The 26130-nt window shown below is 37.4% G+C and overlaps 1 protein-coding gene across 2 annotated transcripts; it reads right to left on the bottom strand.

The window, feature by feature from the left end:
• Positions 1–1656: 1656 nt before the first annotated feature.
• Positions 1657–25638, bottom strand: LOC112050261 (uncharacterized). Of its 2 annotated transcripts, none has more exons than XM_024088488.2 (10): positions 25415–25638; positions 24883–24948; positions 19003–19177; positions 18005–18440; positions 17232–17512; positions 16555–16760; positions 15521–15695; positions 13030–15193; positions 7040–8659; positions 1657–6013 (listed from the first exon to the last, which is right to left on the bottom strand). In XM_024088488.2, the coding sequence occupies exons 3-10, from the start codon at positions 19174–19176 to the stop codon at positions 5946–5948; spliced, it is 5124 nt and encodes a 1707-aa protein (XP_023944256.2). In that variant the 5' UTR covers position 19177; positions 24883–24948; positions 25415–25638; the 3' UTR covers positions 1657–5945. The 2 variants fall into 2 exon arrangements, with proteins under 2 accessions (XP_023944256.2, XP_052744138.1); XM_052888178.1 differs by having other exon boundaries at positions 25474–25632.
• Between the last annotated feature and the right edge of the window lie 492 nt (positions 25639–26130).

Below are 26130 nucleotides of genomic sequence, written 5' to 3'. Positions count from 1 at the left end.
TACGGTAAAAACCACAGACGACAAATGAAGGGTAAAAACTACGGTTAATATCGATTATTAATTTAAAATCGATTTCCTTAATTGAAAACGATTATTCATTGGAATCTTAAACCATTAATTAATAGTCTAAGATTGGAATGTTTTTTTTTATTTTTTACTTTGTTTTTTTTGTTTGAAGCAGTTTGAATTGAAGTAAAGTATGATTTAGAATTTAGTGTTCATACTCAATATTTTCATTTTTATTTAAACTAGGTAGGTTTTACACATAATTTTTCATTTAATATTGATTGATAAAAATTAAGATTAAATCGCGTTGCGCGCGCTAAAATTACTACCTATATAAATTTCAAAAAACATGCGTTATTATAATTTGTTTTAAATTATTTTGTGGTTTGTAAATAAGTACATTACTACCAGTAATGTATGTATTAAACTCAGTTGCAAATTCTAATTTGCACTTTTTTTTTGGCGGGCGATTACAGTCTCTTCTTTCATTAGACAAACTTTAATAAACACCTTTACCTATTTAAACTAATATTATAAATGCGAAAGTAAGTTTGTCTAATTGTCTATCACGGTTAAACGGCTGAACCGATCAAAATAAATTTTGGTATTATGTTTATGATAAATGGGACCTTGGAGCAGAACATAGGCTATTTTTAATCACTAAAATTAAAAGAGAAGGTGTGAAATAGGGGTAGAAAGTTTGTATGGAAAGTCGATAGCGACATCGATGGCGTTAGCGATAATAGATTAGAAAACTCAAATCCGGTTTGAGTTTGAATTTTAAAATATCATAAACAAGGTAAAAAAGTATATAAATGCGAAATTTCATTTATCACGAAATCTCGAAAACCTTGAACGCTTAATGTACAAAGCTATAGTAGGTATCCACTAAGAACGGATTTTGCAATTGGATCGAGGTCTAAGGGCGGGTGAAGTCGCGGACGTCCGCTAGTTTATCTCATACAAATCAAAACACTTTAGACATAGATGTAATGACTATAGAACAGCTGGATCGATGATTATTATTATGAGTTTCCTGTGACTGCACAGAACTCAGAAAACACTAAGTGTCGCCGCACACGGGCCACTCGCGACAGCCCCTTGTGGCCGGCCGGTGGTCGACACTCGCGGTCGGTGGCTGCTACTTTTTTAACCCATACATGCAATATCATAATCGCCCGAGTGGCGTGTTGCGTCGTTTAGTGGCCGGTGCGGGCCACAAGGAGCGAGCAGCGACGATTGTAGCGTGTGGCGGCCACCGACGTCAACCGTGTGCGGCAGTCCATATTAAATGTATGAAAACTACAGGAAATATACCAGTAGCAGTTTTGTGGTTGTGGCCGGTGGCCCGTGTGCGAGAGCCCTAAAGCTATAATGAGTAGCTGTATGTCTACGTAATAAAATATTTTTTATTTCAATACAAAAACCACAAGTACCATTAATGGCATACTACATGTAATATATTAAAGGGTATATTGCAATAGACGAATTTGAATAGTTTGAAATAAATAGAAACAAACAAATTTTTTTATTCATTTATTAATAAACTAACTTTACAAATTTAATAATAGCAGAACAATAATATTCCTTATTTCTTTTCATTCATAATAATATGATAATAATTCACCATGACTCATCGTACTTTATGAATATAATTATATGATTTAAAAAATAATGAACGACAGGGAAAGCAACTTACAGAAAAATAATGCACATTTAAAAAAAAGTATAGTTGCAACATCATGATTTCCGGCAGCAACCAAATGTACAGGCTTTATCATTGACCTAAGCGTACTTCTAACAACACGTACTAGAAAAAATATTACAATAACGTAAAGTTAAATTTTATTGTATCAATTCTTTATTTATTCACTATTTCTGCGATCTATTTACAATTTTCTTTATTATTTTATTAAATGTTTACATACCAAACCTATATACTATCTTTCATGTGTGGTGTGACCCCTAAGCCTATATTTATAGTGTTTTTAAACTATTTGTATTTCTCTTTTTCTCTTTTATAGATACATATAAATGTATAATATAATAGATATTTTTATCGGCATAAATTACTATCATTAGTCGAAAATAAAACGAAAAAAAAAAATTAAACGATAACTATACACCCAATATACAAAATTAAATTCCGAGGAGTCCATTCACTATGTTTATATGGTACAAGCTTGCGAGTCATACGTTATATTACAGTACAAGGCTTTTTATACCTACAGGAGACTATCGAAGGACACAACAGGCAACTCCATATATACAACGCCACGTATGCGGAACTTAAAACAAACAAGATGAAAAAAAAAACAATTACTTAACACGTAACATATTATATTAATTTTCCCGCCTATACACAAAAATTTACAAGAGATTATACATCGAGATAACTCGATTCTTTCAACTAATAATAATTTAAAAAGAAAAAAAAAACCTCATTTTTTGTCACACAAAATCGCGTGAGACAGCCCCGCCCACCCCGAAGGCTCGCCGCTGCGTTAACACTAGAATACACAGCTCCATACCACGGCACGCATTTTAGGGCACTATATCAGGCATTGTTTATTATAAAATATTCAATATACTATAAATACTACGTACGATCTAAATATTTTGTATTGTAGCACTATCACTGTCCGACCTAATAAAGTTGAACATTGTTGAATTGAGGACAAAAATCTTTATTATTATTTTTATTAACTTTTAAAACATTTATCGCAATTATAATGCAAATTCTAATATACTAAAAAATGTTAAGGCAGTCGAGGATATATCGATTTCTATCAAACGATACCAGAAATGTCACATCCACAAATTATTGCTTTGAATTTCATACTTTCAGACATAGGAACCGCAAATAAAATTAGTAAAGAATACTATATAGCTATACTATAATCTAATATAATAAAAACGATTATAATATTGATAAAATATGCCAGAAAAAGCACAAATCTGTTAATCAATTCCACAATGAAACGATGAAAAATTATAAAACTGATTTTTAAGAAATACAGCTGACTTAACATTCATAAATATAATGCAACATAATTTATTGATGACTAAGTGAACAAGTTGTGATACAACTACTAACATCTACTTAGGCAACTAATTGTTTTAATAATTCAATTCATTATGTACAGTGCAAAGAAAAGGCTAGCCTACAAACTCTAAGCTAGGATCACTGGTACACAATTATCTATTTATTTATTTTCAAAAGTCAAAAACGCGATCGAATGGTCTATCCAGATTTATTAGAGTTGAAAAAAAAATACATTAACATGAATTAACACAATCTTATGTTGGGCGCATCTGACTACAGCCGTTTTAATAAAAAAATTCTTGGTGCTCTTTTATAAATATAGAATGTACCTATTTTTAATGATTTTAAAATTAATCGTGGTTGTTCATTACAAATATTATTTAAATATACCACGATAAAACGACGAGATTTTTAATGTCGATATTTCGAGCAGCGTTTAAATAATACTTATTTTTAATTATAAATAAAAAAAGAAGTTAATTTCATTCTGTTACTATCGAATTTCTCCACTATGATTACTATCGAATACTAGTCAGTATTACCATGGAATAAGGGTCATAATTAAGGACGTCTTAAAAGACTTGATTTAAAAGTTATGAATTTTTTCCAAACGCCATAAACGCTGTATTCCATTTTGTACCGTCACAATGTTATTTGATGTATTATCGAATCAATCGAATAAACTTCAAATTAATTAATAACTAATAATTTTGACAAAAACTAAACCGTTTGGTTAAGGTTTAGCGTTTACGTGGCCTCATGAAAATATAAAATATCATGGCTGAAAGCGTTTTGGCTCGTATTGTCCAAAAAAAAATATATACTTAATTTCTCATTCTTTCTATTAATCGTATTGCAAGCAGTAATGATAACATAAATTCATTGGAATTGAAACCAAAATAGATATACGATGACGTAATAACGATAAATGTGTTACCATAGACTGCTGGAAAATTTTCTTGCTTAAATATATGACCACAGACGAAAGATTTTAACTTTCCATAGACTAAAGATTTTAACTTTCCGGCCGTGATAAATCTGGATAGACGAACTGGAGGGTAGTAGAACAATTAAATAGGGGGGGATGATAAAACAAAGAATAGTTTAGTATACTGGAAGCCCAAACAGACAAACTGTTGAAACACTCAGTCACAATTATTATCCGTTCACTAACAAATTATCCAAGTATCATGTCACATTTAAATTACAATTATTGGTCGTGAATTTACTTACTTACAAAATCGCTAACGTTACATCGTAGTAGAGGCGTGCCTCGCACGGGAAGTGGCAGTCCATTCAGGACTGAATAGGATTTAAACAAGAAAACAAACATACTGAAGTACATTCAAGAAATAAATAACATATAAGTACATACAGCCACACATAGAAAATTTTAGCAGCTGTTTAAAAAATTATAGTATCATGAGAAAAAATCTAAATGTACACTAAAATCTCATGTTAGTGTTTGCAATCTCCAAAATGTCTTAACAGATTTTAATGATTTCTTTTTATTAGTTTTGATAGGTGTGATAATAGACAGTAATTTATTTTTCACCCTTCTACTCTTTGAAATGAATAGCTTTCATTTTTTGTTTAAGGCAAGCTGACTTTAAATTGAATTAGGACAATAATGATACCTATTTGTAATTTAAATGTATGTAAAGATTTTGTAATTTTTTAAAAATGAGGGCTGTAAGCTTTTACAATAAGGTAATATTATATTAACAATAATAACTAATTAAAAAAAATCATAATAAATATTAGATATAATTATGTATTATGCTGTGCACAGTTTAAAATATGAGTTACTAGTTGGAAGAAATTTGTCCATTTTTGCGATCATCTAACATGATTGTTTCAACTAAATTAGGTTGCAATAACGTGATTTCGTTGAAATATTCATATCAGATCATCTAATACAGTTGTCAACGAAAATCACTGCAACTTTATATAGTGGCTCAATGTTGAATGGTACACAGATATTCATAACTTCCCTACCGTTGTGATAATAAAGACGGCCACTTCCCATCGGGGCATATTAAAACTACAACGCAGTTCACATATTACGACGCCTACGATTTACGTGCAAAAACGTATGAAAATATCTTTTTAAAACTTTATGCATTTACTTCTGTATATCTCTCGGTTATTTATCCTATTATAACAATGTGCCTATAAGACGAGTGCTCTTTTGTACAATATTGATACATCTCTATGCTAAACTAAGGCTCCACGGTTGGCTCGGACTCCTATACCGAGTCAGGCCCTATGGTAATTAAGACGCTCTTAAAAATAGTCGATAGAAGAAACAAACTTACAATTAAACAAAACGTCGAGTGCTTTATAGTGAATGGTAACATGATTTGTTCACTAATTTAAAAAACAAAGAAGTTCTAAAAAAGTCTCACGCCCCGTCTGGTTCTACAGATGGTATCAGGATCGCATGAACACTTTATCACATACGTGAAATTATTATTTAATTTTTTTTTATTAATATAAAAAAAGCACACATTAAAAACTCTCGTTATCATTAAAAACTCCTCAAAGGATATCATTTTTTCCACATTATTGCACGAACATTCAATAATTAACTTTTTCATTATTTAATTTTTATTTTACAAACTCGTGAGATTCATAAAAAAAACTTTTTTTTAAATCCCATAAAAATTTGCACACAAAAGCACTTTGGATTCCTGATAACCGCATCACTTTGTCTATCACCGGACAACGGGGGTTGGATGGTACACAGCCAGTGGTCAACTGGTCGTAGTATGCGGAGCTGGTGTACGGCGGGTCATTCGAGCGGGTAGAGCAGCGGCAACGGCAACGGCAGCGGCAGCGGCAACGGCAACGGCAGGGGCGAGGGCGCGGCACAGCCCGCGCGGCGCCGCCGTCACTTGCCGTCTCGTGACACGCGCCGTCGCCGCACCGCCCCCGCGCTCGGCGCACCTCCTTCACCCACTGGAAATATCATAACGTTGTCTAGCTTGCTAAATGCATGGTGGACATTTATCTCATATGGATAGAAAGTTAACTGTAATGTGGATAGAAAGTTAAGTGTAAACTAAAACCCTCAGAAAAACATATTTCTAGTGAAGGATTCTCACAAAATTAGGTGTCTGGCAACAGGGGTTCATGATTTCTTGAAGAAAACGTAAAAATTATGTATAATATGTACTTGTCAACAGCTTGTCCCTTGGAAGCATATAATAATTTTAGTTCATTGTTTTTGATAACACTGTGAAGATCTCTAATACTATTCTTACTTAAAAAATAATTATCAAAATCGGACCACTCAACAAAAAGTTATCCTTGGTTTTATACTAAAATGAATGGGTAACCAATCAATCATCCCTTGCTTTACCTACTCATAAGGTTGGAATTGTGTTTTTCTAATTTATATGGGACCTTTATCACAATACCCTTTACAATCAATAATTATCGAAATCAGACCACTTTGTAAAAAGTTACGAATAGTTTTACAATACAGTTTTACAATGGGAAAACAATCAGTCATCTTCTGTTTTTCTACCATTAGGGTTGAAATTGTTTTTTAAATTTTATATGGGGCCATTTTCGAAAAAAAGAATTATCGAAATCGGACCGCTCAATAAAAAATTATGCTTGGTTTTATATTACGAAAACAGGGGATGACTAGTTGTTACCCATTAATTTTAATGTAAAACCAAGGATAACATTTAACATTGGGGGTATTTGCATCCAGCATTCCAGCGATAGGGAGGCGCTCAAGTATTATGTAAGCACTATTTTTTGTTTTGCTTAATTTTGATGAAATGGACTTATGGCTTATTATTTAAAAGGCTAACATGGTAATACAGTATACAGTAGTTAGATACTTTTGCCTTGAACCTTGCTTATTTTTGCTGGCAAGGAGGATCGGGATGCTTATTTAATGCTTAAACGGGTCCTATAACAACCTAGTTATTTATCACCAGCAATGGTCGCTTAAAAATACCGTAAACTCACCCGCACTGCGCGTTTTCCGTCGCTGCGGCGTGCTGGCGGGCGCGCTGGCGGGCGCGCTGCTGGGCGGCGCGGGCGCGGCGGGCAGCGGCGCCGAGCCGTGCCGCACCGAGCGCCGCGTGCCCACCCCCTCCGTGCCCTTGCCGGCCACCTTCAGCCCGGGCTTCACCGCCTTCACCCCCTTGCCCCGCACCTTGCAGATCAGCGGCTCGTCACTGTCGCTGTCCGACTCCTTCTTCAACTTGCCCCCGCTCACGACGGCGGCTATGATCTTCTGGTCCAACCGTCTCGGCTTCTTCTTCAGTCGGCCGGGAGAGACCCCCTCCTCGCAGCTGACGGTGGACGCGCACGAGCTCTCCGACTCGCGCCGCTTCCGTTTGACGCCGGGCGGAGGTTTCGTGGGCGCGCTCACGGCGTTCGCCGTCCGAGGGCTGATCTTGTCGACGGAGCCGCTGCGCAGACAGTTCCTGGGCTGCAGCGCCGGCGAGTCCGAGCGCTCCGCCTTCACGGTGCCCGGGCTGAGCCGCGGCGTCTTCGGCCCGTCCGCCGGGCTGTTCATTTTGCTGCTCGACCTGGTCCGGACACTGCTCCGCGCCACCCTCTCCAGGGCCGAAGGGGACGGCGACTCCGGCCTCTTGCCGACGTACTCCGGCGTAGGAATCTCTATTAACAATTGCTCTAGTAAGCTTTTGTCCGGAAAGTCGGCCTTGAGCGGCAATCGTTCCATTTTCTGCTCCTGCTTCGCTCCGTGGCCGTCTTTCGAGTCGCCGTTCTCGGAGACGACACAAGATTTGTCCTCTTTCGCTTCAGGGGAGTCGTTCGCGCAAACCTTTTCTTGGTTGGAGTACGTGAAAAGCGGCGGCGATACTCTGCTCGGCAGGTGATCGAAATCGTCCAGCCCTTTTTCCTTCTTGGGTGACATCGTCGCTTCCTCTTTACACCCGTCGTTTTGAGCAATATTAGATTCTAGTTTAGTTTCGCCGACCGACATGGACTCCGACTTCAGTGCGCTCTTGTCCAGGCCGGAGACGGGCTTGTCCTCGTCGCGCAGGATGGGCGTGGGCTCCCTCGTCCCCTCTTTGGCTATCGCGTCGGCGGGCGGGCGGCGCGGCGCGTCGTCGCCGTTGACGTGGTCGGCGTGCATCTTGGCGAGCTCGGCCTCGATGTCGCCCATGTCGTCCAGGTCGGGCGGCACGGGCTCGTAGTGCGGCTGCGCGTCGGCGAGCGACAGCCGCTCCAGGAGCTCGTCGGACGCCGGCGGCTGCTCTATGACGCCTATTATCCTCTGCACCGAAGTGGGACTAGTGGAGCGGGGCATGTCTAACCGTTCTTTCCTCTGCGGGCCGGGGGGCGACTGGCTCGCCTGGTTGGGCGATTTCTCGGAGAGCGCGTCCATGGACTCGATCCCGGAGTCCTCGCCCTGCGCCTGCGAGTTGGGCGACCGGTTGCCGAACTTGTCGGAGTCCGGCCTGGCGGTGCGCTCGGCCACCAGCTTGCAGTACGACTTGTCCTTGGGCCGCTCCTTGCGGCGCGGGGAGAGCGCCCCGGCGCGCTGCGCGGCGGGCGGCGGCGACTCCACGCGACTGCTGCCTATTGTGCCTACGTTTGTCGAACCAGGGGGATCTGGAACGCAAACAAACGTACTCTTGAAAAGTCATTATTAGCCCCAGAACACTTATCACACTTACACAACACAAACATTTATAAATGTATTGCATTTTCTACAAACAAGTCACACTACCGACACAAACAATTTGTTTCTGTTTATTTATATATTCAGTAATGAGTATCAATTTGGTAAGAGTTCTATTTTTGACAAGGGGCTCATTCAAAACGTACCAAAATTGTAAAATGCTAAGAAGAAAAGTCAAGTCATTATTTCAATAGAGGATATTATATGAAATTTTTGTTACTGTGACAAGTCAGCAAAGACCATTTTATTTGAATCGGCATTAAAAAAATTACAACTGTTTAATAAAAAGAAACGTTTTCTTTATCTATATGTTCTAGATAAACAATTATTATAGCATTATAGGTCCGGAAGATATACTTATACATCTTTCAGGCCTTTATTAATCACAATAATGGAAAATCAACATTCTTTTTAAACAAAATCTCCACAAGAAGAATTTCTGAAATGTGATCAAAAGGTTTGCTAGGCAATTGACTGGATGACAACTCTTTCAAAATAAGTTTTGAAGAGCTGTTTCATATATTGGGAGAGAGGTCTCTTTCCAAGTCATGCATGAATTGGTTCTGAAGGACTTGGAGGGGTTTTAGAGTTGCCTTTAAGCGGTGAACAAACACTCTTAGGCCATTATTTCATGGATTCAGGTCTCACATAGTGACCTTGGAGGGGACAAATATTTTGCTTTTAGCGCAATTCTTAGGGAAGAGACGACCCAACACATAAGCAGCTCTTTTTCTGGCTTTCTGTATCTGAGTCGCGAAGCTCATGTGGGTATCAAATGTCACACTTAGGTATTGGGCTCTACATGTTCGTTTAAGGGAGACCTCTTTTCAATTGAAATGCCACGAAAGTTTCCTTGAGAAGAGTACTGGAGCCCTATGGGAATCCTGGCCAGATCAGTTTAGAAGACGAGATTGGCGTCTGTACGGCATCAAAAGGTGCGATACGTCAGATAATTGTGAAGCAATCAGACTAGTTCACTGCTTTATTGATACGAGTTTTTATTGTTTTGAGCGTGAATTTTAGGGAGAGTGTGAGTACGAATTCTTGTTGCATACATAAAATTCTTCTAGTGTACAGCCCAATTCAAACTTTATTATGTCTTGGAAATTAGCTGAGAGCCGCTACGAGCAGGCATTACATAAAGTACACTACAATCGAGACGCGCTGTGATGCTCTATTCCCATCTTAACTCACAATGTTCCGAGACATCAAAGTTTGAACAGGGTTATAACTTAGCCCTGATGCTAAATCATGGCTCGATTCGTAGACAGAAAAGGAAATAGACAAATGATTAAGGTGTTGCTATGCCAAACAGGCTCTTAAAATTCATCTTTTGGCACCGCCTTCAAATTGATCAACAGAGAGGACATAGGTACCATGTTATTTTTCGTTTTTTAGAGTAATGCTAAATAAAATAATATTTTATTTTTCTGTGTTCTTTTAAAAATAATGCGTCTTATTAAGAACCTCCTTTTATTGATCACACCTGTGTTTGAACAATATATTTTAATCTACTGGTTATTTATAATTTGCGACAAGTTTGTGACTGTAATTTCATGCTCACTCTATATTTATTTAGTAAAGGCATAAAAATCTATTACTAGCTGTGTGGTTGTGTGGAAGTGGATATGTCAAGACACTAAATATTGACAACAACTGTCCATATTGCTTGTCTAGTTTCTTAAAAAGTCCAAGTTGTTCTCATATTTGAGGGAATGCAATAGTTGGTCTGACTATTTGTCTATTTATTTCTCTGTCTACAGCTCAATTATTCTAATTACAGTCAGTTTTGGCCATTGACCTCCTATAATAAAAGGACACACAATCATGTAAAAAATGTCACTTAAAAACTGGCCAATTTTGCTATGGCAGTTTTAGAATTATTGGTAAAGACAATTATACAAAGGTCTTTAAATATAGTCCAATATTCAATAAAATCCCAAATTCAGAGAAAATTCAACCTTAAGGATTGAGTTTAAGAATTTGCAAATGCGGCTACTTGAATTAAGTGCCATGAAGTTGTGTTTGGCACTCATTGAGTGGGGATGTTTTTGGTCGCTGATTGTGCATCCATTTTTTAATAGGAGATCAATGGTTTTGGCAGAAAGTTTCCATTACAGTTGTTGTTTGGGAAACTCAAATGGTCATGTATCATTTTAAAAATAGATATATTTAAAAATAAATGCTGACTTGAAACAAAATAAAATAGTTATTAGTGTAGAATCAAATAAATTTATTCCGTGTTTATGAACATACAATATTCACATAATTTCTAAATATTTCTACATGCAATAATCGTTCTAAACATGATAAAAATTCCATTCATTTATTTTTATATATTTCTATATAACAAAAATAAAAAAGTATATTTATATAAAGTTATTGTCCAATAGTAACTTGAACAATTACTTTGAATTTTATAAATTTGTACTATGCAACAATTTTCTATCACTTACAAAATAACTATAACTTAACTCTTAATGTAAGTTATTCCTTTATATATTTTTTTAAATACCTTTGTGATTCCAATTAAAATAATCAAATACTTACAAGATATTATAAATTACACATAGTCTTATTTACAAGGTAAAAAAGGGCATTTTTCTAACTTAAGAGCTATAGGGCTTTTCATAAAATATCTTTGAATATCACAAAGTCAACCATAATTTAAAAAATATAATATAATTTATAAAAAAGGAGTCATCCACAAATTAAATCACACAAATTTCCCTCCCCCTCCATGTCACAGCTCATCACATTTGTGAGACTGCCTCCTGTAGATTTTACATTTAGAAATTATTAAATTTAAACTGCAAACTTCTTATACTTTTTTTTAAACATTTCAAATGCACTAATTATAAAAAAAGAAAAATATTCCAAAAAATTTAAAGCACTAAATATTTACGAATTGATAATCTACTCCTTTTTTGAAGTTGGTTAAAAAGGAATCTCATGACCCTTATTAAAATTGTCAGGATCCCTTATTACTATTACATTAATATCATACCCCCCTTCCCCCAAATTAATGTGACACAATTTATGAGTCCCAAACAAGGAATGATGTGATATCTCTGCAAACATATTTTACGAGTAATCCACCAATTAAATAAATAATTAACAAAAATTAAATTAAAATTAAAGTATTAATGAAATTCAAAATAGGAAAAGGAAATTGAACCAAATAAAATGATATTTTTCCAAATGTATTGAACTGTTGAGTAATGAAGTTTCAGTTCATATCTGGTCAGAGGACGAGTAACACATTGTATTTTCAAAACTACACAATTAACAAACACAACAAATAATTCAGAGGTGAGAAAACTATTATGTTTGATGTTGATAACAATGCTGATTTAATAATAATTTGATAATAAAAAGTATGCTACTATAATGCCTCAGTTCAGGTATGTACCGCCCATAAAAGAAAATCACTAATTATTGCCCTAATTTAGCCTAATTGCAGTAGATGAAAATATTGATGTTTTCAAGGAAATTATCCTTAACAATGAATGACAAATTGTCTTTTTATTTTCATTGAAAACAATGATTCAAACTGGAAACCTGTCAATCCTCCTGCATATTCCTCTAGAATAGTTGTGAATAGGGCAATCTATGATTTCTAGTTTTCACAGAAAATAGTGAAATAGATTTGTCATTCACTGCATAAAAAAACCTCCACAAAATAAATACTATTTAATTACAGTGGAATCTGTTTATAATGACATCAAAGGACAGACACATTATACTAAGCAAATCTGTGGAAAAAAAATAACCTTTGATATTTAGGTAAATACTTATTTTAATAGAGTAACATAGCATATTAAATGAGTTTGTTTCATTTGGTAATGTGCATATTAGTGCACCTTTCTCCTTAAACGTAAATGCTTTACAACATTGAGATGACATTTTTTACATATGTTATGTCTAAAAACAATGTGTGATGTTTAACAGACAATTACTCATTGAGATTCAAAGCAGAACAAGCCACTTGCCCAATGAATGAACATTGCCAAAGGTTTTAAGAATCATTTCATCACTTTAAATAGACAAAATTTATTCTAAATGGAAAAAAATATTAAAATGGATCATAATAAATGACATGTCACAGTAAGCAAAGTCATTATAAGTGACTTTATTCCAAAAAATTTTATATGAAAACCAAACTTCACTGTGTAATTATATCATTATATGAGGTTGGTCAATATAAGCAAGCAGAGGCATAATAAACAGATTCTACTGTACATGTTATTATTTCATATATATACAATTAACAACTATGCCTGCAAGTCTACGTACGTACCTGGACAGGAACTATGGCTCGTCTTCCTTTTCTTCTCTGAAGCAATCAATCCGTTTGGTGATACTATTGCACTATCTGTAAGTGTCCGTTTCAGTTTATTATCGTCGCGTTCATATTTGTCATCGTCTACACTGAGCGTCCGTTCGAGGCTCTTATGACACTTTAACAATCGACTGTCCAACTCACTAGCACCAGATTTCACTTCACCATAGTCCGCATCCAACACTGTCTTTACCTCACTGGACTTTGAGTTATCACATTTAACACCTTCTTTATCTACTTTTGACGTAGGTAACTTCTTTTTCAATTCATGGTTGTTGGCCATCTCTCTGTAGCCCTCGTTCTGCGCATATTTCCCCTCCTTCTCTAACAAGTCGTTCCTCCATTCTTTGTCTCTCTCTTTGTCCAAGGATTTACTACTCTCATTCAGAAGCTTGGACTTCTTCTTCACCAAACCTTGCACTTTGTTGTTGAATTTGTAGTCGTGTGACTTTGTCACTATGTGTGCATTCTTTGACAATGTCTTCATTCTGTACACAACATTGTTGTCTCCCGTGATATCTGTCTTTATCTCCCCCTCACCATAGTGGTTGTTTAGCTTTATATTTTTAACATGTAAATACTCATCAGTCTTTGAGTTTTCAGTGCTATCACCCGATTTTGAAGCGAGACTCTCTTCAGAATCTCGTCTGTGAGACTTCTCATCTGACTCCAGAGACTTTCTAATCTTAATCTTTTTCAAGTTGAGTTCACCCGGTCCAACCTTTTTCTTTTCCTTCTTCGAGTTCTTTATAACTGCCGAATTTCTTCCTCTCAAGCTTATATGTAAGGGTGGCACCCGGAGCTCACCCTCTACAGGTTTCTCTCCTTTCACTGGCTGATTGACGAATGACACGTCAGCCTTGTATACAGGCTGAACGATGGGCTCATTCTTGTCTAACTTCAACCTCAACTTGATGGACTCCTTTTCTCCAGAAGGCGACTTAGGCGCCTCGGGCGCGGGAGTAGCAGGTTTCGCGACGTGCGGTCGCGGTAAGGCAACTTTGGTAGGTTTTACATCCTTCACTATCTTTTCCTTCAGAACAGCAGGCTTCTCTTTTGCTCCACCTGTTCTCGGCTTGCCACCCTTCTGCGCTAGCAACTTATCATCTTTCTTAATAATTTTATTTTTCACCTTTAAATCCTCTTCTTTTTTACTTTCGTCCTCCACCACTTTTGCGATACCGAACATTTCTGGTGTCGTTTCAGTGGCTATCTCCTTAACTTTACACTGAGCGACTACGGTCACCTCTTCGACTTTCTTTTCTTGCTGCTTCGGCGGCTGTGGCGGTGGCGGCGGCGGCGGCGGAGGGTCGTCGTCCCTCATGAGAGTTTTGATGAGATACTGCTTGCTTTGCTCCTCGATTTCCTGCGCAGAAGCCTGCGAGCCCACGGTCGCCGTGGCCACCGACGCTGCCCTCATGGGCAGTCTCATCGGGGGTGGCATGGTCGACGACTGATTCATACTCCTGTCTATCGATCTGTCCGAATTTAAACTACTCAGGGACGTGTACGACGTGTTCGGAGGCGATTTAAAAGGCGGATGATGCGTATTAACTATCGTGTGGTTTGGGGAGTTCGTGTGGCTTGGGGAGTTAGAATGGTTTGGGGAGTTTGTGTGGTTTGGGGAGTTCGTGTGGAATTTCGAAGTCTGCGGGGGCACGGGAGGCGGCGGCATGAATGCGGTCTCCGTATTCAACTGGAACGGAGGGTCCGCAGGTTTAGAAGGCACATCGTTATTCACGTTCGTTTGACTCGTGGAAGGGGCCATCTCTTGTGTGTACGGCCCATTGAGGGTGGGTGGAAAATGGCCACCGGTGATCTCCTGGAGGAGGGCGTCTGGGGTGGACTCGTTGGCGTTGTGGAGCGCATCTTGAGAGGTGCCATAGAGCAGGTCTAATTTGGAGTTGGTGTCTAGATCTGATATAGCGGAGAGGGCGGTGTCGTCCAGGTGGAGGTCTCCACCCAGCGTGGGCAGGAGCTGGTCGAGGTCGCAGTTGTCCGGCAGGTCAGGTATGGACAAGCCCAGCGTGTCCCGGTACGGCTCGTTCCAGTCGGGCTGGGACGCCGCCCTGGAGGCCGCACGCTGCCGCGCGTTGTACTGCTGTTGATACCTCTGAAACTCCTGGAAAATAAACCATACAACTGATATAAAATTTTGAAGCACTGTGTATCCAAAAGAAGTCTTGAGGGATCAAATCTCTTCTCTCCCTCTCATATTTACAGCTTCAAAGCAAGTTGATGAACTTGCAGTGATAATGTTTAACTTTGTAACAATCAGATGTTGATACAAAAAAAAAAAAAGAGTGACCGATGAATAAACATGCTCTCTGCACAGGGCTGCAACCTTGAAATGAAAGCAACAAAAAGCCAATATTTCAAAGTAATGGGTCTAGAAAAATTAGGGCTCTAGATGTGTAAAAATTAGGGCTTTGTGTGTCTATCAACAAACCTGAAAACTAGACTGCGTCTTTTGATCCATGGAAGTGGGAGGGGGAGGCAGCAAGGCCTGCAGGTCCTCGGGCGTGACCCTAGTGGGCGGCAGCCGCGGCCGGGGCAGCGCTTGGCGGTACGGCGGCGGCGGCGGCGCTGAGAACGTTTCCGTTGTATACGACGAAGTGGGAAACCTGGAACAAATGGTTTTTATATAGGACTACTCTAGCAGAGTATCATCTAGAGCAGCCATACTCAAAGTGTGTTCCGCGGAACCCTGGGGTTTCGTGAAACCCCTGTAGGTGATCCGCAACAGTTTAGAAAAAAAATAAACAAAACACCTCTCTCAGGTCGAACGTTTTTACGCGTCGAATCATGTATCAAAAAACAGTTTCATACCTCCCTCCCATTAGTCTTTTTTTTTATATCTTCTATTATTACTTATACTTGTTATGTAATAACTTATTAAGTATGTTGTATGTAAGTAGTAACTGTTACTTTGTACTTTTAATATTAATTAATAAATAATACATTTACAAAAAATAATTGTTTTATTGTAGGGTTCCATCAAGTATTTCGCCTTCCAAGACGGTTCTGTCACCAAAAAAGTTTACGAGAACTGCTGATCTAGAGAGTGCACTTTTACGATCTTCCCCACCCTTTACCCCTACCACTAGCACCTACCTCTCCGATATTTCTACCCTAACCCTATTCTAACACTACAATACCCCTACCTCTATCCATATCACTTCCCTACACCTATCTTCATTAAGTACCCCTATCCTAATCAACCTATATTCCTTCACAGTTCTGAAGATAGGAAACGGGTGTATGTTTTAGGTGGACACTTGAAAATATGGAGGCCATAAAATTTGATCAACTAACTCAAGACAAAATTAAATAGACCCCTATATTATAATATCTTTAATAATATTGATGAAAGTTCAACTAAAATTCATCATTTTTTCATCATAAAAATTTTCCTACAACATCTTTGCTCATACCGATTGATCTCAAGAGAAAAAAAAAATAATACTAGTAGGTAAAGCTGACCTGGCTCGACCAACGACCGTGGCGTTCGGCGCGGGGGTCCTATACTGCACTGGCTGCGTAGGCCGCGGGGGGAACGCGCGGCGCACGAATGGCGCGGGGCGGGGCGGAGGCCGCGGCGACGGCGGCGCGGCGGGCACGCTCGGCCGGGGGGTCGCGGCCCGCCCGCCCCGGTACTCGAACGGCGCTCTGCCCACTGCTAACTCCACCTGGGGAACACGTGACGTCAGAGTGTTAAGTCTAAGATACGACATTAGAAATATATACCCTCAAGTTCACAGTGACACATTGCAAATAGTTGCAATGTGCGGCTAAAAAAGTGCCTAGTTAAGTTGCGACCAAACACATCTATAATAATTTTTTTATACATATAATAAAATTAATGGATGGATGGTTTATGTGATGTTTGCACAAAATCAGTTGAGAGATTCTTCATTTATCACATTTTTCGTAACAAATGAATTCAGGGGTAGAGTAGAAGTAGGGGTAGGGGTAGGGTAGGGGCAGTGTACGGTACGGTGGGGTAGGGTAGGGTAAGGGTAGGGCAGTGGCAGAATAGGATAGTAGGATAAAATCAACAAAACCATGAACTAGATCAAAGGCAACCTCAGTTAAATTAATCATAAAATAAGCTGAACGAATGTCGTGTAAAAACTTACTAAGGGCTAAGGGCTACTCACCTGCGAGTCTTCGAGCCGGTCGAGCTTCGCCGGATGCTGCGCTGGCTTCGGCCTGGGCTGCGGCGCCGGCGCGTCGGTCTGCAGCAAGTTCACCAGCAGGGGAGACGACATGGCGACCGTGGGGGGCGCCGCGGTCGGCGGCGTGGGGGGCGCGGACGCTGCCGGCGACGGCGGGGGCGCGGGGTACGGCGGCGGGGGGCCCGCGAACGCGGACGTGGATGGACGCACGAACTGCGCGTCTGACGTGCCGGGTCGGAGGCTGCTCGCGCAGGGGCCTATACCTGGAAAGTACATGTATTGCGTTCATTTTTTTTACAACATTTATTGTTTTTGTATTCCTAGTTTATAATTATGGTATACAATAAAGAGCTTCAGCTTTCATTCATTTCATTTCAGTCTTGCAATATAACAAAAAATTAAATAAAAGTTGCAAAATCCATCATATTTTTCTTTATAAATTTCTTTCTATTTTTCTTTTAAACGCAACAATTATTGTCCATTCTCACATGAAATCGAAACTCTCTATGATTTAAAAAAAACCCAAAAAAATAACAATTTAAAAAACATTGACTGATCAAAACATAATGGATGAGTCAGAAATTAATATACCAATGTTGATTATATCTGTTAAGCATTGCAAACTAAAGTATTATCCTGGTATATTAGAGTATTATTTGTTTAGGGGAACAACATCAGGTTACATTAGCCTACTTTATTGTAAATACTGTTGGGTGTTGGACCTTAACAGGTCAACAAAAGCGTCTCTGACATACCTAACGTGTTCTCCTTGCGGTGTATGACCCTCGCCTGAGTCATGCTGCCGAAGGGGAACTCGCAGCGGTCGCTGGTGGCGGTGGGAATGTTCTGCGGTATCTTGCCGTCCATCGGGCACACAGTGTTGGGCGACTTGAAGCTGTTCTGCGGCGGCTCGGCGCTGGTGGACGCGCCGTCGTCCGCGATGAGCCGGCCGAGCCCGCCCAAGCCGGCCAGCAGCTCGGTCGAGCCCGCGTCCGGCGCGTCCGCGGTGTTGATGCGCAGCTCGGCGCCGTGCTGCAGCCGCAGCGACACGGCCGCGTCGCCGTCCAGCTGCACGGACAGGATGCCGAGCGCGCGCAGCTGAGGCGCGCCCGCCGCCGCCAGCGCGCGCAGCCGCGCCGCCGCCGCGCGCGGCACCGACAGCGTCACGCGCACAGAGTTCCACGGCTCCACCTTTTTTTATTGGAAAAAAACTTTTGTATTATTAACTATCTAACTAATATTCCGAATATTTTCACTGGAGTAGGTTTAGATTTTGAAGTTGTGGTCCCTGACGTTGAAAATTATGAAATATTGAGTTCTTTATTATTTCAAGACATATTGTGTCGCCCGTCTCCTCCTCAATATAATGTGATCCTTAAGTCCCAAATGTGGGTATTTTATTTTAACCCACAATATCAGGGGCGCCTAGGACTTATGCTCTAAGCATAAGTCCGAGTATTAGAGGAAACCAACCAACAATTTACCACCATCAAACACCAAATCCAGATCCTGATGTGATCCAGGTATCACATCAGGATCTGGATTTAGAGCCTCAATAGGTCAACGGCAAGAGCGGTTGAACTCATCATCAAGGGGTGGTGGTTCGATCCCCGCCCACTTGGTCTATTGTTATACCCGCTCCTAATACAGTCATTTCCGACTAGTTTGGGGGGAATGGGAAAATTGGTCATAATTAAAAGATATGGCAAATATTCTTTAAAAAAAAAAGGTATCACCTATTGATGAGGCTCACCTTGTTCACTTTGAGCGTGTGCGGGTGCGGCTCGGCGAGTAACGCGCGCAGCTCGCGCAGCAGGCGGCGGAGACGCGCGGGGAAGCGCGGGTCGCGCAGGTCGCCCTCGCATGTCACCACCACGCCGCACGTGCCGCCGCCCGCCGAGCCTAGCCCGTCGCTATCCGCTGCCATACTGCAATGCAACAACATATAAACACATTGACTCTACAATCCTGTTCCTTCTCCTTCCTACGTCAGCACTTTCACAAACACCAATCAACTTTGACTTTCCATGCTACAGAAAACCTGTGATGGGTTGATCAAAAGCTGTCAGTAATTATTTATGGGTACTAGAAGTCATGGGCCTCTGCTGAACTTTTGACCAAACTATTACTGGTTTCCTGTAGCATGGAAAGTCAAATATATAAATACATGTGACTCCACAATCCTGATCCTTCTCCTCCTTCCTACATCAAGCAGCAAGTGGCACTCTTACGTCAATTCACCACCTTCAAACACCAAACAGATTTAGACTTTCCATACTATTTAGGAATCCAGTGATGGGTTTGTTAAAAGCTGTCAGAATTTATTTATGGGTACTAGCCTTCGCCCGCGTGAAATTCATTTAGTTTATCACAAATCCGCCCAGCACCACCTAAGCGCGCGGTAGTGCGCAAGCCAAGTTCCAGCAATCGTTTTTATTTACAGGAACCGTTTCGATAGATTTTTCCACGATAAAAAGTAGCCTAAATGTTGCTAATAACCTCCTCATACCAGTGAAACTCCCGTTAAAATAAGTTGAGCTGTTCAGATATTCACCCAGACTAAGCAACAGAAAGCCCAACTATGTTTTAGTGTTGTGTAAATAGCTATAAGCTATGATATAACACAGTTATTTTAAAGTCACACATTTAATTTTTTTATATGATTACAATTTTGTAATTCACTTTGAATATTTTGATTTTTCAGGAAAATTAAGTTAATATTAAGTGATTAATATGTAAAAACATAAATTATAAGGTTATGTATTTATAAAATAATTAAGGTTCGAAAACTTCAAATATTCGATGTCTGTGTGCAATATTGCATTACTAATCTTTTGAGTATTTGTTATTATTATTTACCCTTTTAAGTAGTGTAACATAAAGTAAAGTATGTTTCTTGAAAAATTTTAAAAATTATAGCAATTATTTAAACTTTAAAAAACAATTTTGAATACTTCAAAATACAATCAGTTGTTGCACAAGTAGAAGATACACTAGCTAGCAATTCTATTAGTATAAGAAAATCTGATCATATCTAGTTTCATTTATATTCATACACAGAATAAAGAATGATCCAGAATGAGACTTTACAAGCAGTGTGGTGAAACCCATAAAAAAAAGCGTCACGCGTCTCCTTGACATCCCCATATACAAACTTTTTTCATAATTTGTATTTAAAATTTAACAGTAACAACAATTACGTAAATTAATATTATAATCAATAATTAGCAATAAAAAAATACTCCATCTTATTTCTTTAGTTTTTGTAAACGGTTTTTAAAATATTTAAAATAATAAGATGCCATTTTTCTTGAATAATAAAGAAAATTATTGATGGCACACTTTGTGTTCTACTGACTATTACTTTTTTAATTATGTATTTGAAATGTCTACAACACCATCATGTTTCGTGCGCTCTGTTTGCCTATTATTCTTTAATCTGTGTATTCATGAAATAAAATTATGTCATCTTTTGAGAGTCTAGGACTACATATTGAATACAAGCAAATAAAAGATATTCATCGAGGTATATATTTTCAGTCACCTAACATCCGGCATTAGATATATATACTCTCATCTGTTATTTATTAGTGATAAGAAATAAATGATAGGTAATATTCACAGTGACACATTTGCAAATAGATTGCCTAGTTAAATTGTGACCAGACACAATTTTAATACAAAACCTAGGACACCATGAACTTAAACAATCAAAGGCAACTTAATACAGTTACAAGTAAATTATGCATAAAATAAGCTTTTCATGACATATAAGACGACTAATTAACTGATGAGGGAGTATAAATATATTTATAGCCTCAATAGCTCAACTGTAAGAGCGGTCCGACTCATCACCGAGGGTGGTGATTTGATCCCCGCTCAGTTGGTCTATTGTCGTAACCACCGTGCAACTTCTAACCACAGTGTTTCCTGAGTAATTGGAGGGAATGGAAATTTTGGTCATATTATAAAAAAAAATAAAAAAGATATGAAAATATTTAACAAAAAAAAAAAAAACAATAACATTACTCAGGCTACGTTTATGTTTTCAGTTCTGTTGGGTATATGCATTTACAATTCTTTAATTGAATGAGGGAAGTAGATTACTTAGATACATTTAATAATTTAAAAAAATTAATCTGGATGCTATTTTACTTTTTGCAATATTTATTAAGTTAATTAATTAATTAAGTACTAAAGACTAGGAAGAGGTTCTTGTTTGTTACCTCATAACTTCGTTATTTATTAACCAATTTTGAAAATTATTTTTTGTTTGAAAGAGTATACTTTGATTATCTAAGATAGATAGATATGTACAAATTTATTGGGACCATACAAAAAACTGTTTAGTAATTTTTTGTTAAAATTAAAGGAACTGAAATGAGTAAATAAAATTGCGCATACAGTAGTAGTGTAGTTACGGTCATTATGCTAGGACACACTAAAAACTGAAAAATAAAATCATTTTAACAAAAAACATTTACTGACTTCAAAGATGTCTTTTCTATTGATTGGTTAAAAGGTGGTGCCAAAAACCAAAATGAAATTTAAAAGCCTACAAAGGATGATGTAATTTTTTGCTTTTTAGTCTATACAGCAGTACAGCACTGCATCTTTGTCATTTGTTTTTGTTAAAAAGAGTTTTTTCCTTAGAGTATAAGTACTAGCATATAACAACAAGTACTACTAGCCTGTGGCCATCCATTGGCTTGAACTAACTATTAATAAAGTTACTAAATAAAAAGAAATATATATTTATACTTGTCTGTGACGATGATGACCATTTCTTAACAAATTTAGAAAAATACTGCACATTAAAACAAACTGTCAGTTGGTCCACGTTATGAGACTTCGCGTAGGCAAATTTTTCATGTCCCCCTTATTGAGACAACCAAGAGGTCCTACCCTACTTCATCTGTTTTTATTAGGTGAGTAAGAGCCCAACTAAGTTTGGGAACCACTGGTCCACAGTAGCCAAACCATTGTCATTTTATAAAAGCGGCCATGTCCTAAAGTCAGCCCATGCTCTTACCATAGGTATGATAGGTATAAGCTTGGATCATGGTTTCTTATAAAATTATTGTGTAAATATCTTAATAACCTATAATTTACCCATCCTCTTCAATCTAAATACAAGTTTACATTGTTATGTTTATGTGAAACTGTTAACCAAATATCAATTTTCAACTTTCAATTTAATAACTTCTAAACAGGATTTCATATTAACTTTTATTGTACCTTTTAAACTGAGTCTGAGTAAATTTAATTAATTTCTTTGCCATACCAGATGTTTTCATAATTTTATTTTATCTCCCAGTACAGGGTTAGTTCATCATTACACAATGATTTTATAGTTTTTTTTAAAGAAAAATCGTTTTTAAAGAGCAAGAATTATATTTTCATTATTAACTGATAAAAAAAGTTCTAACCCAATTCTATTTTTGTGGCCAAAGATTTATTTTTTAACAGGACTGACTGGAAAATGATGAAGATGCTGCACAAGTCCAAAGTATTATTGCAAACATAGGATGTCTTGTTCTAGAATAGGAGTTTGAACAGGGAATCAAGTGACATTCAAGAGTTGAAATCACAAGGTAAAGATTTGAAAGACGCTTGGAGGAAATGTTAAATATGTATATTGTAGAAAAGGCTTCAACAAGCACTGAAAACATGACATTTAATTTGAAAAATCCAAGTGAAGGTGTAAGAATGCCAAATGATATTTATACAACAATATCAATTTTCAATATTTTTATACCATCCAGGAATATTATGCTTCTCCTAAAATTTTCTCTATGTTCGTATTTCTAGAAATATTCTAAAAATTCTAGAAATTCTAGAATTAGCGAAACTGGTTCAGCTGTTCTTGAGATTTGCAATTGGCAACATATTTAGTGATTTATTTTTATATTATAGATAACAAACTTTATTATAGACAGAAAATATGTGAAAATTGTGAGGAATATATTATAAACAACACTGTTGTTTGTACACAACCCAAAAATTTATCTCTATTATAATTCATATTTCATCTAAGTTTTCTGATGCTTTGTAGCTTGTATGGAACAGAAAATAAAAAAAAAAATTGTGCAGAATATTAAAAATCAAAAATTTTATGAATATTTCATGGATGTTTGTTACTCAATCAACAACTGAATGGATCCGAATGAATGGAAATAGTTTGGTATAGTGCAATGGTTACTTTTTATTACTTTATTCTGGTACTTTTTATTTTATTTTCAAGTCAGTACGTGAAACTTATAAAACATCATGATCATGATAAACAAGAAAACAAAATCAATGAATGCATTGTAATTAAATTTATGAATGAACTTATCTCAATTCCTTTACTACAATGTTATACAATGTATGTACTTTTCCTATTAAAAGACTGTTTATTATTATTAGAGTGAGTGAGGGTTTATACCTCAAAATCCAATTGATTATTGTGATTTTTTTAAATTTAAGGCCTTATACTATATTTACTAAAATGTTTGTTTTTTCAAGTGCATATAGTTAGTTAAACACAATCAACTCACAAAATTTTGTCTGTCTGTAGAAGATAGAGGAGGTTATTAAAGCAACATATTATCCTGTACAAAATCTGTAAGTCCCATAGAATATCAGAAAATCCAAATTTAACACAAGACAAAGTTGTGGGCATCTGCTATCTATACTATTATATTATGTATTAAGAGAAAAGATTAGATTGTTTGTTTGTTTTTAAAATAACTTATATTTTTCGGAAAAAAAGAATTTTTCACTGTTAGCTACATAGCATAGCATAGCATAGCTGTTCTTGAGTTATAAATAGTGTAACTAACAGAACTTTCTTTTATATATATTAATTAAGATTATGTGCCAATAAAAGCTATGAAATTAAAAAAGAATATAACAAAAATATATTATGAATAGAAAACTGATTATCTTTCTTAATAATAAGTGGTTTTAGAGAATAAGTTTATTTGTTATTTATCTCTAAAAACTACAGAAATAAAATAATTATGTATATAATCATTAATTTGTACCAAAAAGGCCATAAATGACAGTCAACATGTGTTGTGAACTTGACAGTAAGATCTTATCAACAAAAGCTATCAGTAACATTAACTAAAAACATTAATTCAAATGTATTCCTATATAACTAACAACAATGGTTTGTAAACATTCAACTTTAGAGGTAATTATTTAGACTTTTAATTACAGATTGTAATAAAAAAACAATAATTTAATTTCAAAATGGGCACTTCCTGTGCATATCAGAATTACAGTACTTCAAACCAAGTTGAATACTTAATACATTTAATGATTATCCAGCATTAGGTTAGAGGTGGACTTATTTATCATCATTTGACAGTGCCAGTGTTTTTATGGTCCCTAATAACCCTATGGTAAGTTTGTGGGGAAGAATATTTCCTATTGAATAGCAAGGTCGCACAAGCGGCGTTGCGTGTTACACAACTTTTTTATTACGTATTTCAGTGTTTTCATCGCGGGCGCGGAAACCGCAGCCGCGGCCCGTCGGGCGCTGCCGGCCGACCTACTGTCATCATCCAATATGTCCATTCTGTTCACAACATCGCTCTACCGCACACCGACTCAATGTAAATAAACGAAATCAATGAATACTCACCTATCATACAATGTCACATTACGCTCAATAACACACAATTTCTAGTCTGTCGTGTTCCAAATCATCCTGGAAAATCAAGTGCAACATTACAGTACGGCAATTCACGGCAATATCAGTCCTATGGTCAGCCACCGTCCTCTACTGCCAAAACATATGATATGCCACTATTGTTTCGCCCCAGCTTCGCCTGGGGCACTGTCCAAACTTTTATTTCGAGTTTTCACATGGGCTCACCCGACTACGAACACGCGAGTTTCCTTACGAATCGAAACCACAGATTTATATTTCAGTGACGCAAAGCTCGTATATCAAGAGCAGCAGCCATTTTGAAATGTACGGGGAGTGCAGTCACGGCATGGAACATTAGTAAATTCCGCCCGTTCCCGTCTCTTTAGTCGCTCCAAACTTAACGCGCTACGGAATAAACTTTATGCAGGTTCCATTTTCACAGTTTAGGTCACACAACTTCACTTCATTTTCTTATTGAAACTATCCAAAACAACCTATGCGACATCCGACAATTCCAGCTTACCCCATTTGCATGACACACATAGAATTTGAAATAAACACTCAAAACACATAAAAACGTACATAAAACGTGTCGCGTCGAATCATAAGAAGTTAAAGCATCGCATTATTATAACAGTCCATTAGAAAAATCGCTAAAAAGATTAGTATATATTTTACAAATAGTTATTCGGTACGAACAATAACAACGGACGCCATTTGCAATTTTCAACTTGACATGCGCATTGACTCGCAGTAGACAAACATACGTGACATAGCTTTGTAAGGAAGTCCTTTTTGGACTATATTAAAAAAAAAAAAACAAAATTAATAAATTAAAGTATTATAGTTTTTTAGAAGAATATTTTTTCAAGTCCTGAAATTTAATCGTTCATTATTTTTTGTTTTCTTTTAAATTATTAAATGATAAAATTACTTCAATACTGCATTACAAAGTCTAAACTTTTATGCTCCACTGCAACTTTTCAGTGATTGGTGCAGAACTTAATCTCTATGTTTAAAAAAAATTAGAGACGAATTTAATTGGTTACCGCCAAAAAACTTGAGGACACGATTCACTTCCTGTTCCATGTTCGATAACATTTTCTATAAATTTTCAATGGTAATTTCCCACCAGTTAACCCAACTTATCAAAATGAGATATAAATAATGTAAATTAATTAATTACCAAATTATATTTTGCTATGGTAGGCGTCCACTTAACCGCATCGTACATTACAA

The sequence above is a fragment of the Bicyclus anynana genome, chromosome 2 (genome assembly GCF_947172395.1).
Source record: "Bicyclus anynana chromosome 2, ilBicAnyn1.1, whole genome shotgun sequence".
NCBI classification, from domain to species: domain Eukaryota; kingdom Metazoa; phylum Arthropoda; class Insecta; order Lepidoptera; family Nymphalidae; genus Bicyclus; species Bicyclus anynana.
Note: the sequence above shows the minus strand (reverse complement) of the source record. Positions and strands in the feature narration are given on the sequence as shown.

Coding starts and splice junctions, on each gene's coding strand:
- LOC112050261 (XM_024088488.2), bottom strand. CDS start 19,176: ATGGCAGCGGATAGCGACGGGCTAGGCTCGGCGGGCGGCGGCACGTGC. Junction 18,441..19,002: donor ACACGCTCAAAGTGAACAAG/GTGAGCCTCATC, acceptor CAATAAAAAAAG/GTGGAGCCGTGGAACTCTGT. Junction 16,761..17,231: donor ACCGGCTCGAAGACTCGCAG/GTGAGTAGCCCT, acceptor CGTGTTCCCCAG/GTGGAGTTAGCAGTGGGCAG.